The 16,905-nt window shown below is 39.9% G+C and overlaps 1 protein-coding gene across 3 annotated transcripts in view; it reads right to left on the bottom strand.

The window, feature by feature from the left end:
- The window catches only part of unc80 (unc-80 homolog (C. elegans)), a 44,663-nt gene that overhangs the window by 20,275 nt on the left and 7,483 nt on the right, over positions 1 to 16,905 (bottom strand). For 2 of the 3 annotated variants that reach the window (XM_017038712.2, XM_017038714.2), the window contains exons 8-31: positions 16,366 to 16,639; positions 15,937 to 16,071; positions 15,633 to 15,849; positions 15,408 to 15,548; positions 14,851 to 15,119; positions 14,395 to 14,718; positions 13,739 to 13,870; positions 13,324 to 13,471; positions 11,985 to 12,035; positions 11,307 to 11,455; positions 10,331 to 10,494; positions 7,940 to 8,038; positions 7,545 to 7,753; positions 5,894 to 6,000; positions 5,657 to 5,810; positions 3,825 to 3,997; positions 2,689 to 2,901; positions 2,448 to 2,583; positions 2,208 to 2,341; positions 1,803 to 1,980; positions 1,502 to 1,711; positions 567 to 664; positions 264 to 467; positions 58 to 165 (exon numbers count right to left, since the gene is read on the bottom strand). In XM_017038712.2, the coding sequence (XP_016894201.1) occupies positions 58 to 165; positions 264 to 467; positions 567 to 664; positions 1,502 to 1,711; positions 1,803 to 1,980; positions 2,208 to 2,341; positions 2,448 to 2,583; positions 2,689 to 2,901; positions 3,825 to 3,997; positions 5,657 to 5,810; positions 5,894 to 6,000; positions 7,545 to 7,753; positions 7,940 to 8,038; positions 10,331 to 10,494; positions 11,307 to 11,455; positions 11,985 to 12,035; positions 13,324 to 13,471; positions 13,739 to 13,870; positions 14,395 to 14,718; positions 14,851 to 15,119; positions 15,408 to 15,548; positions 15,633 to 15,849; positions 15,937 to 16,071; positions 16,366 to 16,639 (4,027 nt within the window). The remainder of the gene's footprint in view (positions 1 to 57; positions 166 to 263; positions 468 to 566; positions 665 to 1,501; positions 1,712 to 1,802; positions 1,981 to 2,207; positions 2,342 to 2,447; positions 2,584 to 2,688; positions 2,902 to 3,824; positions 3,998 to 5,656; positions 5,811 to 5,893; positions 6,001 to 7,544; positions 7,754 to 7,939; positions 8,039 to 10,330; positions 10,495 to 11,306; positions 11,456 to 11,984; positions 12,036 to 13,323; positions 13,472 to 13,738; positions 13,871 to 14,394; positions 14,719 to 14,850; positions 15,120 to 15,407; positions 15,549 to 15,632; positions 15,850 to 15,936; positions 16,072 to 16,365; positions 16,640 to 16,905) is intronic. The other variant, XM_017038726.2, reaches the window with a different exon arrangement.

Below are 16,905 nucleotides of genomic sequence, written 5' to 3'. Positions count from 1 at the left end.
AATTATATTTATTTTGATCTTTTCCTGAGATCTAAGAACTACATTAACAGGTTTTACCTGGTTGCGGATGTACTTGAGCATCCCTGTGTCTTTCTTTCCTTCTGTGTTGGGGTCCGTTGGTCGTCTCTTCATAGATGGTGTCCTCAGACATGACTTGTCCGAACACTGAAGACACAAACACTCATGAATCTGCCATTACCGACTCCTTGACTTGTGTTATCTATCAATCTGAGAACAGGATACACTCGTGTATGAAATTCCACCTCATTGTTTTTCTTTGCACGTGCTCCAATGTTCCCTAAGGACGCACTGTCTTCCCGCAGGCTGTCCACTGTCTCGCCGTAAACAAGCTTGATGGCACGGACCAGACGGGCGCAGGAGCGGCTGTGGTGCTGGTAGCAGTGGGGGTGGCAGAAGTCGACATGGGTACAGATGAAACTCTGCTGGTTGCACAACAGGATCATGATCTAAGCCAAGACAGGAAAAACAGCCAAGGAAGTTAGTACATGAGAAGGAGACTCTGGAGATCAGTACATTACAATATTTAGTATGTATAAAGACAGTACATGGAGCCAGGACATGTTGCGGTGATAGTTTTCCTCTGCGCCACCTGAACCTTGACCCTCTGGTTCTATGCTGGGCTCACTGGTACTGAAGGGACTGCCTATATAGGGAACATAACAATAACAAAATTAATTAAAACAGTTGTGAGACTGACATCAAAGTCTACATATTTCTTTATATACTGTAATATTAGCAAAACAGGCATTTTAAATTTGAACTTTTTTTGCTTTCTATCCTAATCTGTGGAGTGACTTAAATGTCAACAAACTCACTGTTGTGTAACCTTCCTGGGTAACTCTCAGCTTATTACCATTGACTGCATGTATCAGATTTGTTTGGCTAATAGCTTTATTTTGTTCATCCTTTAGCTCTTCTGTTATATTTGTGGCCAACTACAGTATTTTGCTTTTGTTACTATATTTAGAGTGTTGTAGCTTTTTCCTATTAGTATGGCTCATAAATATGTAGTGTTTTTGGCTAACTCCAAGATGTTCCTGGGGCTGCCTCAATTATGCTTATTCACCTGCATGTATTTTTGCAATGTTAATAGCTATTCTTTAGTTCTTTCTGGCTCACTATGAGTCCTGTTTCAGCTAATTTCAAGCTGTACAGGCCAGTGTCTAGCTGTGTTCACTTATATTTGTGCACCTATTCTGTTTGGTTAACTTTGCTAAATAGACAAAATGTTTTTTTACAAACATTTTTTAGAACTCTACTTGAAAATATCATTTTCAAAATAAGTTACTATATATATATATATATATGTAAATATATATATATAAACCAAAAATACAAAGCTTACTAACCTAATTCCCTCTGAGAAAGTATTACAGATCTATCTATCTATCTATCTATCTATCTCTGACATCAGCAGAGTATTAGCAGAGTATTCCTACTTAGTTATCTTCCATGCAAAGATGTTTCCTGCACCACTCACCAATGTCAGTTACGGTGTCCCTGCTTTGTGTCTGTGACAACAAACCCTCTTCATTCTCAGACTCTGAGTCCTGCCGGGAAAGCTTTGTGCTTTTAAGGCTCCCTGCCCGGCGTATGGACGACAGGGAGCCACCTTTTTTCACCCTAAAACTGCGGGCCCCTTTGATTTGAAGCAGCCGGGAGCCTCCAATACGAATTTTCCTTATAGGTACTGAGGAAGGCAAAAGTGAGGACAACATTTTTCAAGATTCCAGATGTAAAAACTATGCAATCACAGCAGTGTGTAGTACTTGATGTCTCACCCTGACTCTCCTGCACCTTCTTCTCTTCACCTGTAGTGTCAGACTTGAGCGTGTGGCTGCTGCTGTTGAGAGAGTCGTGTCCATCCTCATCATCCAGGATGCCTGCAAAGCTGATCTTCCTCTCATATCGGTGACGACCGAGCTCTGGGTCTAATCGTAGTCGGCAGCTGTCGAGATCCTACATTGAGCATCGCAATGAAAACTCTAGTTAACTCGTCAATAAATTTAAAAGATAATGTACTGAAACATAGATCTCGAGTAACATTATCTTTGTCAATGCTCAGTTTTTGTGTCACTAACATTTCATCTGTACCTAGATTTCATCTGATGTGAAAAAACAGTTCTCTGAAAACCATGCCACACTCTTTATCTATTTTGTTTTTCATTACAGATTACATTTCTGACCACAAGAGGCTCTGTTCGCGGACGTGGTAGGCAGGGAAAAGTCTCTCTCAAGAAAGTGGTGATTTCTAGGAGGAGCTGACAGGCAGCCATCTTCAAAGCAAAGGGGCAGCCACATTTGGTTGGATTGACTGTGTCTGAAAGAAAAATTAAACAAGAGGGTCAGAAGTTTATATTCAAAAATTAGAAAACAAAATTTAAATCCAACAACGTAATCATTGGGCAGATGGTGTTTGGACTCACTATCATCTAAATAGTCCTCTTCCTCATCTTCTTTCCTCATTCTCCGTTTGGTGTCTTCATCATAGATGTAACCCAGAATGTTGGCCGGGCTCTCGCTTTCAGAGTGACACAATTCGCTTAGCCTTGTGCCAATAGCCTTGGTAGATGAAAGAAAACCAAACACTTTCATTACTGCAGCAGAAGCAAAGCATTTTCAGCGTTCCTATTACCTTGAATATAATCTTCAAAAACTTGAACTCACATCTCCCCACTGGCAGAAATGTTTGGCAGCGTTCCACTGGAGTTTTTGATTCCTTTTGTTACCCACTATAGGTGACCTGCCCCTTGAAAGACCTTTCTTGGTGATGTTAACGTGGTGGCCCTTCATCCACTCAGGCCAGTTGCCACGGTTACATCGGTGGACAAACCGAGCACACTCCAGAAAGAGGGAGGCTCGAGCCACAACTGGAGCTTCCTATAGAATGACAAGAAAGGATTTTTTTATCTTTACTTTGCACAACTGAAGGACTTTGCACAAGGAAAGGTAAAAACAAAAAAAAATAACTTCGACGGATGATGTTAAGTGAGGCCTCTTTAACATAGAGAACTGCAAGTGTTTTGCCATAAACGTTTTACCTTACATTTCAAAATATATTTTAGGTTTGGCTTCTGTATTCCTGACAAAAGATCTGTGAGATAAACATATTGGTGGTTTTGAATCTAAAGTAGCAAAGGAAATGGCTAAAGATTAACAAATGCAGGCCATGTGGCCAAACACTAAGTTAGTAGCTACAGCTAAGTTAAGAATATCAATTGAAGTACCTGGGTATGAAGATGGGGACAAGGAAACTCCCCATCAAGACATAGACAAAAGCATAATATTGCATCTAGACACATTCTTAGTCAACTGATATAGCTAAAAAATAGAAATTGCAATCATGTTAAAGCAAAACTAGATAAGAGTTGGCCAAGGGATAAAGTTAGTACAGAAAAAGTCAAAAGTTATTCAAACTAGAACAACTACAACAATTGAATGAAAATATATCTGAAAAAATGTCTGATGCTGAAAAAATAAATAGGAGCTTAATTTTTTTTTAATGTGATCCCGGACGCTGCATTTGTTATTTTTACAGATTCTTTTCTGAATAACAATAGCAGAAAAAAATTAAATTAAATCTAATAGAAAAAATTGCATAATTTATCCAAAATGAATAAAAACAGAAATAGTGAATGTGTTTAACCTTCCCTGAACTCTATATAAATCTAGACAACCTACTTAAAATACATTTTTATCTTGGAAAAGGACAAGCCTTAGTTAATTTCCAACATGGTTGTGGTAAAAGCAGAGCATAAAGCCACATGTTTACTCTTATGCACTGTGAGCAGAATGAAACGCACCAGGTCCAGTGCTGCAGCCAGGATGGAGGCGTCTGGTATGGTTCCTGGCTCACAGCAGTTCAGAAGGAACTGGAAGCGTTTCATACCCTGACGTATGGCTCCCAGATTCACCACGTTCTTGTTCTTCATGGCCTCCTGACTGGCTGCGAGCCTTTCCTGGAAACCATGGGGACCTGGAAGAAGAGATGACGGAGGAGGAAGAGGACACAGCAGGAAGAAATACAAGGATAATTTTTCTAGTTCTTTTCATTTGCTCACTGTACCACAGTAGATCACATTTAATATCACATGATGTGTCACCATCCAGGACATTTACAAAAGCACAGGAGAGCCACTGAAACTTGAAGCTAAGTGGGAGACAGAAGCAGCCACAAGGTTACACTTGGATTTTCAGGGGTTATTGAACTTAAATGTGAACATTTACATGATATTTGTAACTATGCACTTTTTCCAAGTCCGTTGAGATAAATCATACCAACTTGTTGGTGCATATTTTCATAAATGCAATAGAAAATAATGCCCCGACAGGCCTTAGTGTGCTAGGTCTGATCTATAGCTCCTTTCCCAAAGTGGACAAAGAACATTGCACATTTTTACCTTTTCTTTTTTTGACAAACATAATCAATTTTGTCAGTAAAAACACATTCTTTGTCCAATGAATGAATGTACAAGTGAATAATACTAGAAGTTTAATAAGATAGCTTTGGTAAAACATGTTCTTTTACTCTATAGAATTGGGTTTTTAAACATATGAATCCCTCCCTCATGTAGAAATCCCTCTGAAATGACAAGTGTAAGTGCATCCATGTGCGTGTTGAACATTCTGTTTTATCACCGGAAACTCAAGCAGTGAAAAATACCACCAGACGTCACCACAGAAGAGACGAGAGCACTGACAGACTGTCATGCTTGACGTAGCACAGAAATATGCTTTTAGGCAGAAAGATGGTATCAGAGATGGGACTTATTTCCTCTTTTTCCACAGGCTAAATGACAAAAAGAGGAAAGAGAGTGTGGTTCAGGAACAAAGGATGCGCAAATTGGAATTGGAGAGAGGGGAACACACACAGGACAAGGACAAGACACGAGTTACAGGGATTTGTTCAAGAAAATGAGGGAAAAAATGGATTCTAAACTGATTTATAATTAAAAAAAACACTAAAGGGAGGTAAAATACATTATCCAGCGCAGTAGTTGCCCACATTTAGTAAATATTAGGCTACAAATAGCTTAAATGTGTAATTCAAAAGTTAACAAATTTAACAAAGATGGCTAATAGCAAAAGTAGTGAAAGTAATTGAAGAGACAAAATTATTGCAAAACTGGCCAAGATTTCTCCAATACATTTGCAAAAATGTATCAAATGCAACTGCAAAGTTGTAGTATTGGTAAAATGCAAAAACATAAAATAACTGAACTTTGGTTAAATGTATAAAAATCAGAAGGTTATCCAAAAATATGCCAAAAAAAGGGGTCAAATGATGGTTGTTAAACTATAGTTTACAATATAATGAAATAGCTTCTTGACTGCATACAAGACAGACATACTTTAGCTAAGTAATTAATAGTAAAACATTTTCCAATGTTGCTAAAATATATTTATTTAGATAAAAAATGTGGACACTCCACTGATGGGTTCGGAGTGTGACTGGTAGGTGTCCAGAAATGGAGGATAAAGGACAAAAGAAAAACATACCACAACTTGCGAAGTGAGACACGACACAACACCATACCACATGGACAACTGACACCAGGACAGAAAGACGGAAATAGAAAACAGGACAATGGGACGTGGGTGGGCGCGGGGCACCCAAGGGTGGGTGGCGCTCTACCATCTTTCTCTTCTGTGTGGTGAAGCTTGGATGGATTCCTCCTGCCAGACCTCCATTTACCGAGCCGCTTGAAGAAATTTTCCTCCTCGTCCCTGCCGTACTCTGGCCCTGCAGTGCCACCTTCGGTCAGCTTCACAGCACTGGTGAACTTAACCTAAAACACAGACGAGCACATGGATGTGCAACAAATGAAATTTGTGGCATTTGAAATGCCACAATAAGACTCCAGCTTCTTACCTTAGAGCTCTGCCGTATGAAGGAGAGACGATCGACTGAGCTGATGTCCAGCAGGTCCTCCACACCATCAGTCAGGCCCGACAGAGAGGAGCGTTTCAGCCAGTTGCCTGTAAATATGTATATTGAAGACATGAGCAACCAATGTTACAAAACACTGTAGGTACAATTCAAATACAAAAATACACTGTGCACAATATGTAAGCACGCATGCACACACACATCATTCACTGGCACACAGAACTGAGCCTTCACTTACTGGTAACTCACAGTCACAAACACTTAGGGAGGTAAATTTTACTTCTTTAAAGTCAATTAAATGTTATTCGCAAGAGGATGCCAAAAGAACCTTAACTAAATGAACTTTTACGTTGAAAATATGTGGTGAAATTGGATAAACATGGGGTCAAAAGTGACATGTTACGCTTTCAATTTTCTTTCTTCTATCTCTGTCCTTTACCATCCTAACAATATGCAATATATTATATTATATATATCATCTTGAGCGTATAGTGCCATGTGACGATGTATTTTTCTGCTCTGTTCACCAACTAGTTCTCACATGAAGTGTCCTAACCTTGCAAACGCCCTACGTCAGATTGATGAAACAACACTTTATTAATACATTTGTGGGAAATGTGAGATTGTGATGTAACCCCAAATCGCCATAGGTCAAGGACATTGTAAACCCAGGATAATATGAACATCATATTACATTATATTATGTTATAGAAAATATCTGTTTAAATTCTGTAGCTTTTCTATAGTCAAGGTTTCAGAGTCCAACTGAAATCAAATGAACCTATGGCAGGTTAGAAAAGGACACTGAACATCCTGGGAGTCATGACCAACACAAACAGACACAACATCAATAATGAACGCTGATGGTTCCACATCCACATACGTAAAACAGAGAGAGTGATTGGTAGGCGTACGGTCCGACGACATGCTGAGGCACAAAAAAGGAACACACAGAGATATGAAGTGGCCTGACTTGAACAAAGTGCATCACAGCTAAGGTTATTTCAGGGGACCATTTGGAACAACATCATGTAATGAGACATGGGCATGACAACACATGGACCAGATTTAATAGTAAAAAATAAAGAAACAGCTGTGATATCATAACTAGGAAAAGACAAATTAGAAAATAAGGTTTCATTTGATCCAATATATTATATTTAACTGATAAAATTCCTGTAAAGGGAATTCAGATATGGGACAAACATTGACTCTTCTGTTTTGATAAAACACAAAACAAATAAAATGTTTGTTTTTTTTTTTAGATCTATGACAAAAATAAAAGTTAAAAAGCCACAAATCTATTTAAGAAGGAGAAAAGTTAATTACACAGATACTATCTATTAATATCAAAAAATGTTTGGAGGAAAGGTCAATTTGGTAATAAATCTATTACCAACAGAGACAGATGTTGTAATTTTAGCTAAAGCTAAAGTTAAACGCTGAAATTGAGATGGTGAGGTAGAAGATAACATAAGTCAGAAGTAAAAAAGTCAAAACAAAAAGCAAATGACATTTACAAATATTAGACAAATTCTTTTAAATTAGGCCCTAAATAAAGAAAAGTGGTAAAAAAGAAGTAAAACAAAAGGTTAATCCAGACAAGATAAAACATTTTGAGCTGAGAACTAACCAATTGGCAGCTTCAGTTTTTTGCGTAGCGAAATCCGACGCGACCTGGACCTGGACCGTCTGTCTGTGGTGGTGCCTGAGTGGGCAGTGGTGCACTCCGAGGTGTCCTGCTCTGATTGGCTGCTAGTGTCACTGGCAGCACTCTGGGACTTGAACATTTTCCTCCAAAAATCCTTTCTTCCTAGAAGAGCCCCTGGGATTTGTTCTTCACTGGTGGAGTAAGACAGACGAAGGAAAGGGAGTAAGATTTTACTAATTGTGCTTTAGAATGAACCAGTTAAAAAAAAAACAAAGGAGACGAAACAACAGAAAAGCTTTCATCATCGAGCAGAAGAATGGAGGCAGAGCTGAACACAGATGGTGCTACCGTATAATGGACATGAGGCGGACACTCACTGTTCGGGGGTCTGGGGGGGTCTGCTGGAGATGTAGCTGCGACACTCATCTGCAGCACTGGACACCTGACCCTTCTCCCCGGACACACCCGCCTCTGACCTGCACACACACACATACACCCAGACAATACCAACTGAAGGCCGAATTTCAACTGTGAGATCCCTTAATAGGCAAGCAAGGATTTTATTAAAACTTAAACTTTAGCTATTTGTGTCCAAAATCAGCATTTTTAGCATGTTTCTTTATAAGTTGTATCTATTTAATGAAAATAAGTCACTAATATTTGACCATATGATTAATCTTAACAAATTCTGAGATTTTCCTAATTTCAAAGTGGCAAAAACATTAGTCATCAATTGTTATTCTAGTATAGATAAATGTAATTAGGAAACAATTTAATTTGTTTAATGACATAATGCTTTTCTCATAAAGTTACACTGTCTAGCCTTGCTAGGCTAACAGCATTTGAAGCACACTGTTTTTAGGCAGCAGCACTTTTTGAAATCTAGTAGGGCTAGAAGAAAAAGAACACTACATCTTATCTTGAAATGTTTAAAGGTATCATGGATAATGCAATACAAATACAAAATGCGGTTTTCATGTCTATCATTTTTTATTACAATAAATAAAATAAATCTAGGGGCTGGATAATAAATGAGCTGGTCTCCTTTTATGTCATAAAAAAATAAAAACAAAACTCCAGTCACTCAAGTGAGACAAACAGATGCAAACACAACAAAAATAAATGAAATTAAGAAAAGCTGTGATGAAAGCTTGAAGCTTACACTTAAAATATTTTCAATGCCAAAAAACACTTGTACAAGACTTGTGCCATTTTCACATTGGCACTGTATTTGCTGCACTGCTCCGCATTTGCGTGCACTCTGTAATGTGTACAAAACAGATATCCAGTTCACAGCAAATCCCAAATTAAATGTCAGTGTGAAAAAAAGTGTATTTGTTGCACTTTAACTTCAGAGATGACAGAGCCATCATCTGGTGTATCAGGGACAACGATGGTGGAGTCTGGTGAGGGAAGTCCTTGCTGTCTGATGCCACAGGAACCAAATTCAGCTGATTACCACAAAGTTCAAGGAACTAGAGATAGATTTCAGGTTGTACAGAACAACAAGGAGACGGGTTTGGACTGAAGGAGTTGAAGTGGAGACTGAAGATTCTGACAAGTACATGGCTACAAGTACAAGACTATGGCTAGAAGACAAACTGGTTTAGTTTAGTTAGACAACCTGCAATGACCACCAGGAAGGGGCAGAGACGGCTGAACCTGAAGGAGGCTGTACTTGAGAGGACTCATCTACGCATTGTACAACCTGATCAGGTGGCGTGTTGTTAAGACTCTGTGGTCAGAATTCCCTGGAACTCTGGAGAACTCTGGTCAGTCACTACATATCAAGTCTGTAAGTGGACTATTTGATTAATTTACAGTTAAAAGTGTTTGTTTTTACTTTTTGACTTTGTGTGTGCAGTGTGTTTCACAGTGAAAGTAAGAGCATTTCTGCACCTACAATGTAAAAAAAACTCAAGGAATCCTAATCCCTTGAAGTGAGGCTAATCGGACAAAAAGGCATCAATTTGGTACGGAGCATAAAGACTGGACTCTGGAGCAATGTGGTCTCATGTGGTCTGATGAGTCCAGATTCACTCTGTCCCAGAGTGATGGGCACATCAGGGTAAGAAGAGAGGCAGATAAAGCGAAGCACACATTATGCCTAGTGCAGGGGTGCCCAAACTGTTCCACAAAGGGCCGCTGTGGCTGCAGGTTTTTGTTCCAACCAAGTAGTAGCACACCTGAGTTGAGAGGTTTAATCAACTGGTCTCAGTCTTCAGACAGCTAATTGGTCAAACTATGTGCTCTTGGTTGGTTGGAATAAAAACCTGCAGCCACACGGCCCTTTGAGGAATAGTTTGGGCATGCCTGGCCTAGTGCCTACTCTACAAGCCCGTGCTATGAGCTATGTGTTAGTCAAGCTACCAGCCCATATCCCTGTCCCTGTGTGGAGGATTCTATTTAAATTCACTATGGCGCGTGGCCCTGTTACAGTCCCCACAAAAAGCAATTAGCTAAAAAAAAAAAACATCTATCTAGATAGGTTTCCTGGTATAACCATTATTCATAAGATTTACACAAAACCCAGGAACAGTTACACCACTAGCCTGTGTTAGCTCATGGCTTCCATAGGCATATTCCATTTCTACTCCATTAAACTGCCCAAGTGTAGGTTAAAAGACCTACAGTAAACATGCAAGGTCCTGACAGCTGGTACAAATTCTTTCCTATTCCATACCAGTGCAGGTAAAGTTAACCCAAATGGAAAGCATAATGATTTCATTAGTTTGAGACCATCCAAGGGGCCACTGACTGGTCAGTACCTTTTTGGTCCAGTCTGTTTGCCCTCTTCCTTCTCCTCCGGTTTCTTGGTGGTGGTGACCTTCTCTGCACTGTCCAGGAGTGCACTCAGCGCCACCCTGCGGAACACGTTTCCATGAGCCTCCTTGATGAACTGCACCAGCTGGCGGATGTCACAGTAAAGACCCTGGGAAACATGAATTTGACTGGTGATATAAATGAACGTGTGATTCACATGGTTGGTGTACACACAAGTGCGTCAGAAGGAGGAAGAATATTCCAAATATCATTTTGCAGTTATTTCCAGACACTGTGGGGGCCTGCATTGTGTGAGGGAGTTAGTACTAGGCAGTAGCCACAGCTTGACAGTGGGTGGCCTGTGATTCTGCCTTTGGAACATGTATCATCCTCCACCAACACAAGTCACGCCTGTCTAATCAAAAGCTTTAAACGCACAGGTCCGTCCGAAATATTTATTTAAATTTATAGAAACTCTGAATGGTTTAAATCCTTCCAAAAGGGTCTCGAGCTTACTTTCTTTAGCTTAAAATGAATGGCAATGACTGTTTCTTTAGCCAATCTGGTTTTGAGTTAGGGGAACAAAGCAACATTTCCAGGATATTATTAATGCCTGGATGTTTTCAGTAGAAATTACTAAATCTTGGCATGCCTATGGTCTGCCTGTAATCTATATTATGTCACCTGTTGCAGTTGTCTGACAGGAGTTGGAAAATAATCTTGCACTTGTCTTTAATAGGTTTAATTGGTTTAACTAGCATGGACCATTTATGGGTCCAGATCCAGTATTTGCAAACCACTGTTCCCGAGTGTGACATTATTAATAGAGTATGATTGAGCACATCTAACGTCCCGTTAATTTTTAATGCCACAGCATTACCACGGGCAGCTTTGAGTGATTGCTCTTCTTTACTTAGAGCCAGAACTAAATGAATCATTAATTATTCAACTGTAACTTCCTGCTACCCAGCTCCAACTCACCAGGTTCTCAGGGCTGTGCAGCTCGTGCGTGGTGGACGCACAGCGGGTAATCAGGGACTTGAACATGCAGCCTACCACCACAGCCTCCATATTCTGGGCCACAGACTTGTTGTCCCCTGTGGTGAAGTTATTCCCAAAGCCTGCCTTGTCTGGAAGCAACAGGCGGGAGAGACCACGGATCACACCGGGGACGGTTTAGTCAGTGGGTAAAGATTACAATATTGACAGCTGACCACATTATGCATATAAAACACTGAGCCCATCGATACAACAGGGGGAAAGGGAGGGAGAAAAGGGGTCGGAGGGGGGCTGTAAGACAAACAAAAGAGGTCATAAAGCATGTAGGGGAGAAGCAAACAAAAAAGGATTCTAGGAGAGGTGTAAGGAATACATGCAAGTGACTAAGGCCTGCCCTAAATACCACACATTGATTCACTTTTGGTCCAGTTAAATTAAATTTGTTGATTAAAAAAAAAAAAAAAAACGAACAAAATAAACCCTATAAAAACGATTCAAACATGTATGAATTTGGGAGTTGCAGGCGAGTTTTGTCACTTTTTGAGGTGCAGCTATGGAAAGTGTCTAGGGAAGGGTCGGATCAGGCGAGTATATTCATCTCACACCTAATAGTATATAGAATCTTATTATTATTATTGATTATTGATCATGTGTATCTACCGATGTTTCGTTTTTTCGCCCTCCTGGACCTCTCACCTGCACTGCCGTACTCTGCAAGAGAAAAGAGGCGGGGCACAGATTGATTTACATCAGGCCAGCACATACACATGTATGCGGTGTCAGAAAGGACGTGGCACCCCACCTCTGCATAGAGGTGACACATACACACAAACAAACACACACATAAAGTCAACACGCACAAGAAAAACTGCACAAGGTGCCCTGTTCACTTTCAGATTCAAAACACTCATCAGTTCGGTACATTGCCAATTTCTGTTATTCTTACGCTGATGGAATGTGCAAAATAAATCACAGTGTACAAAACTGAATAGGCGTGTGCATTGTGTCTCAGTGCTCAACAATACAAGCCGCCGTTTGAGCAGGGTTGCAATGAGCAAAGCTTTGGATTGGCAAGTGTACAGAATGGATGAGTGATCAAGCAAAGGTAAGGATTCACCTCATCAAGGTGGAAGAAAGACAAAGAGGGAAGGAATGGATGCGGAAGAAGGAGGGGGACAAAAAGGACAAGCAGCAGACAAGTGGGAGGAGAAAAAGGGGGAGAAACATATATAAACAGAGAAAACGCTGGAATGCAAAGTGAAAGTGCAAAGGTGAGACAGCAGAAGTACAACTGAGCTTTGCCAACAAAATAATCAGTTGAAGTAAAATGAAAAAAGCAAATTTAATTTCCAAAAAGTTAGATTTTGAATCTCAAGTGTAATCCTGCATATTTTTATCATGAAAAACTTAACAAAAACAATTAATTCCTAAAAAACATTCAACCCATCTAACCCTTAGCTTGTTTCTGAAAAAATATTACATATCATCTTAGCTTACATTTTGCTAACTCTCTTATGTCACATTTTAAATAACTTAAAAAAATGGTTCACCGTTTATAAAAAAACTTTAATCATTGTTATTTTATTTTTTTTAAATAAACTGGAACTATATTTAAGCCATTCTTAGGCTAAAATTAGGCTGTTTTGTAGTTTTTATTTTGAAATTTTTACTGTTTAGGCTTAACTAGTGAGCTTTAGGCTCACCTTTTTGAATATCTTGACCAAGCTGTATTTTCTACTGACTTGAAATTATTTTTTCACTTTATTAAGTTTGACTTTGAGCTTTTTATATATATATGTTTTGGCGTGATTTTTTCTTCTCTAATTCATCTGATCCAACTGTGTTTGTGGTAGAAGAAGAAAAGGAATCTCCTTCATCCTGTCCGTTTATCAGGGTCAGTGCATTTGTATCCATTTTTGCCGATGTCATTCACTCAAACAACCACTTGTGCCCAAACACAGCCACACGTCGCACGCACACACACTCATACTAAACTTACTGTCAGTAATGGGCTCCATGCAGAAGCCCAGCAGTGCATGCAGGAAGTCCACAATGTTATTGAGAGAGTCTTTGTTCACATACTCGCGTATTGTCTGGCGAAACTGGACCTTGTCCAGCTTATACAGGTTTGTCAAGCAGTTCTGGGCCTGAAATAAAACATTTGCATAAATCTCAGGAATATCAAACATTTCTGGCTTTCCTTGGTTACTTGTCACTGGAACTGTTTTGTGAAAAGATTATTCCTCATCTAATATTAGAAATATTGATCAACACTGAAATAGTCCTGCTTCTTAATAAAGCAGCTCCGTACCCTTGAAGGATTGGTTTCATTTTCATGTAACTTATTCATGCAGCAAAAAAGCCTAGACAGAAAATGAATGAAGAGATAAAAAAGTACAAGTGAAGAATCTGACCTGCATCCTGAGGCGATCGCCTGACAGACCTCTGTGTCCCTCACCACAGCCGTAGGCACAGCCCAGCGACTTTACTATCTTTATCAGCATAGTCAGCGCTAAACGGTGGGTGCTAAGGCTGGAGCCTTCCTCCTGTTTATGGCCAATGAGTGACACAGAAAAAGAAAATGTAATCATTTGTCCTAACAGCACTGATCACAAAATTCTGCAGATATTTTTAAAAATTTTAAAGGTCTTCAGCAGTGTTTTTCATCCTTTGGGCCGCAAGCCCACGTAGAGTGACCTGCATTCGAAATGGGGTCGTCTGAAATGTGTATTAATTTATTTTAAAAAATGACTGATAAAATGTTTTATGAAAGGTGATTAGAAACACTACACAAAATCTAAAACAACATATAAATAGAAATTAAATAAAATGCAGCATATAAAAATATCTAAGCTAGTGCATCTTGATTGACAGTTGCGACAAGATAGTCTAACTGTTCATGTGATCAGTAAATGTCACTTATCTGGCTAATCTCTATAATAATAACAATAATAATAATAAGTTGTAACAGTACAATAAACATAACCAGACACTAACATATGGTTCAACAAACCTATAATTGTAACAGTATAATAAACATAATCAGACACTAACATATGGTTCAACAAACCTTTTTGTCATTGTCTTTGTTATTCTTTACATCATCCTTGCTCCCCTGTCCACTTCCACCACCACTTCCGCCACCTCCTCCTCCATCTCCCCCTCCTCCACCTGCTCCAGGTACTGCTCCACCACCCTGTACTCCAAGGCTCTGACCACCTGGGTCTTTGGCTCGTGCTTCCTGGTTTTCCTTGTTATCAGGCTTGGACAGTTTTTTGCCCATGCCGGGGACCACGCCCAGCTGCAGCAGGCAGTCGATGATGTTAAGGGCAACATCACAGATCCTGGAGCTGATGTCATGACTGAGGACAGCGTAGAGTGCTCTCAAAACAGCCTGTGACATAAAGCAATGGAAAAAAATGTAAAGATGTGACAATGTTTTTTTTAATGTTGAAAACTGTCCAAACTGGATGAGTTGTATTTGGCCATCTTGGTTTTAAAACTTAAAATCAGTAGATCTGCTCACAGTCAGGTCCAGCATGCCATTTTTCAGCACAAAATTATTTGTGCCCTCGATGTTCTCTCCTTCATCCAGACAGGAGTAGTTGATGCAGGAGTCTGTGAGGCTGCGTGGCAGGTTGGCGCAGGCTAGCGGCTCCACAGGCATCTCAGGGACAGTCACAGGGTTACAGAGTTTCTTCATGTGCTCAGTGAAGAAGTCCGCATAACCCACATTAAAGGATGCCACCGTCGTGTTGAATGCTGCCATGGTGATGGTAGAGATCTGAGATCGCACTTTGGAAAACAGAGAAAATGTGATGGTCTCTGAGTAAAAATGAGCTATATTTCTAAAAAAAAAAAATATTTTGTTTGCAACTGTAGTTAATACACTTATGAAGCCCTTTCTCAACGTCACTAAACATTTTCTAGCCATCAGTAAAGAACAGTTTCAGCCCCATCCCTGGAGACCGTTAAAGAATCTCCCTTAAGTGCAGGAGTCTCTCCTTTTCTTTGCTGTGTTTCTTTGTGTGGGAAAAGTTTTACTTTAAGCTTTGAATGCAGAAATAAAATGCCCCTCCTTACCCTCTTTGACAGTGTTGTCACTGTGACTGTTGGAGTGGTCAGGCATGTCTCTGAGGAGAGAGTGGTGTGAGTGCGAGTGTTTGGCACTCAGACTGTCAGCGTCTGCAGCAGTGTCTGTGCTTCCTCTCCGTGTGAATTTACCTAGTGAAAATTTAATAAATAAAACACCAGATCACAAATCCAGGACTCACTGAGAAAAAATGACTAATCTCCAAAAATGCCTACCCATGATTGTTGCCTGCCAGCCTCCACGGTCCAGAGTTCGCCGATCATCGCCCAGACCAGAGAAGCTACCAAAAGAAAAGGTGCTGCGTGTGGGCGAGACTTCCAGGTGATCCTCGTGAAGAAGGAAAGGAACCCCCATACGGCGCTGACGCTTTTTTCCTGTGTAGTGGAAAGGGATGGAACCCTTTCTCTCTCGGTCCTCGCGCCTGTTCTTGAACTGAAAAAACAAAAGCTAAGTTGTTCATTTATAACATAAGTTTGACATAAACATTCTAATACAGTTGACTGGAAGTCTGTTTCTGACCTTCTTGAAGAGGTTTAAGCCCAGGTCAGAGGAGAGATCAGGGACGGCCTGTCGACGAAGATTAGTCAGAGAAACCTTTGCAAATGTTTCTGTACTCAGAGATTTTTCCTCCTCGTTGCATTTCAAGCTCATATCCTGCAAACATTTAACAGAGAAACGAAATAGAAAAAAGGTAATTTTCTTTTTAACTGATTATTAAATATCCAAAAATAAACACTCCTTATTTTTATGGATGGGTGTCTTAGTTCACTACTTATTGGTATTTACAATATTATTAATCTTGTATTTAATTTATCAAAACATTTTATTTATATTTATTTATCAATAAATATAAAATTATATATATAAAATTTAATATTTGTTTTTAAAGTTTAGTTTATGACATTTGGAAAAATGGCACTGTTTTGTGATTTGACAACACATCATTACCTGGGTCTTGTGTGTATTGACCAATGAGGGTGTAGCTGCAACCATAGAGCTACTACGCGGACGTGGCAGCGGCAGGACCAGAGGTTCTGAGGTACGTTCAGGTCGCTCCTCCAGAATCTGCTTCAGGCGCTGGAGGTAATATATCAATGCCCAGTGAACACCCTCCTCTGTCCAGTGGGGCTGCAGCAGACAGCGCAGTACTGCCACGTCAAAATAGGTGGCATAACGTGCACGCTGAGACAAAGATGTTGGCAGACCTGCAGGAGCTGAAGTTCTGGAATAAAAGACAAGATACAGATGATGAGGTGCATGGAGGGTATGAATAAACTTTTTTTTTTCTTCTTCAAGCTGTTCCCTTTGGGCCACTATGAATAAACTTTTTTTTTCCTTCTTCAAGCTGTTCCCTTTGGGCCACATTGATCATCTGCCTCCTCTTCTTTTCTCCACCCATCTCCATGTCCTCTTTTACTACACCCACTAATCTCCTCTGAGGTCAATTTCTCCTCTTTTCTGACAACTCCATCTCCAACATCCTCTGTC

The sequence above is a fragment of the Cynoglossus semilaevis genome, chromosome 14 (genome assembly GCF_000523025.1).
Source record: "Cynoglossus semilaevis isolate Cse_v1.0 chromosome 14, Cse_v1.0, whole genome shotgun sequence".
Classification (NCBI taxonomy): domain Eukaryota; kingdom Metazoa; phylum Chordata; class Actinopteri; order Pleuronectiformes; family Cynoglossidae; genus Cynoglossus; species Cynoglossus semilaevis.
Note: the sequence above shows the minus strand (reverse complement) of the source record. Positions and strands in the feature narration are given on the sequence as shown.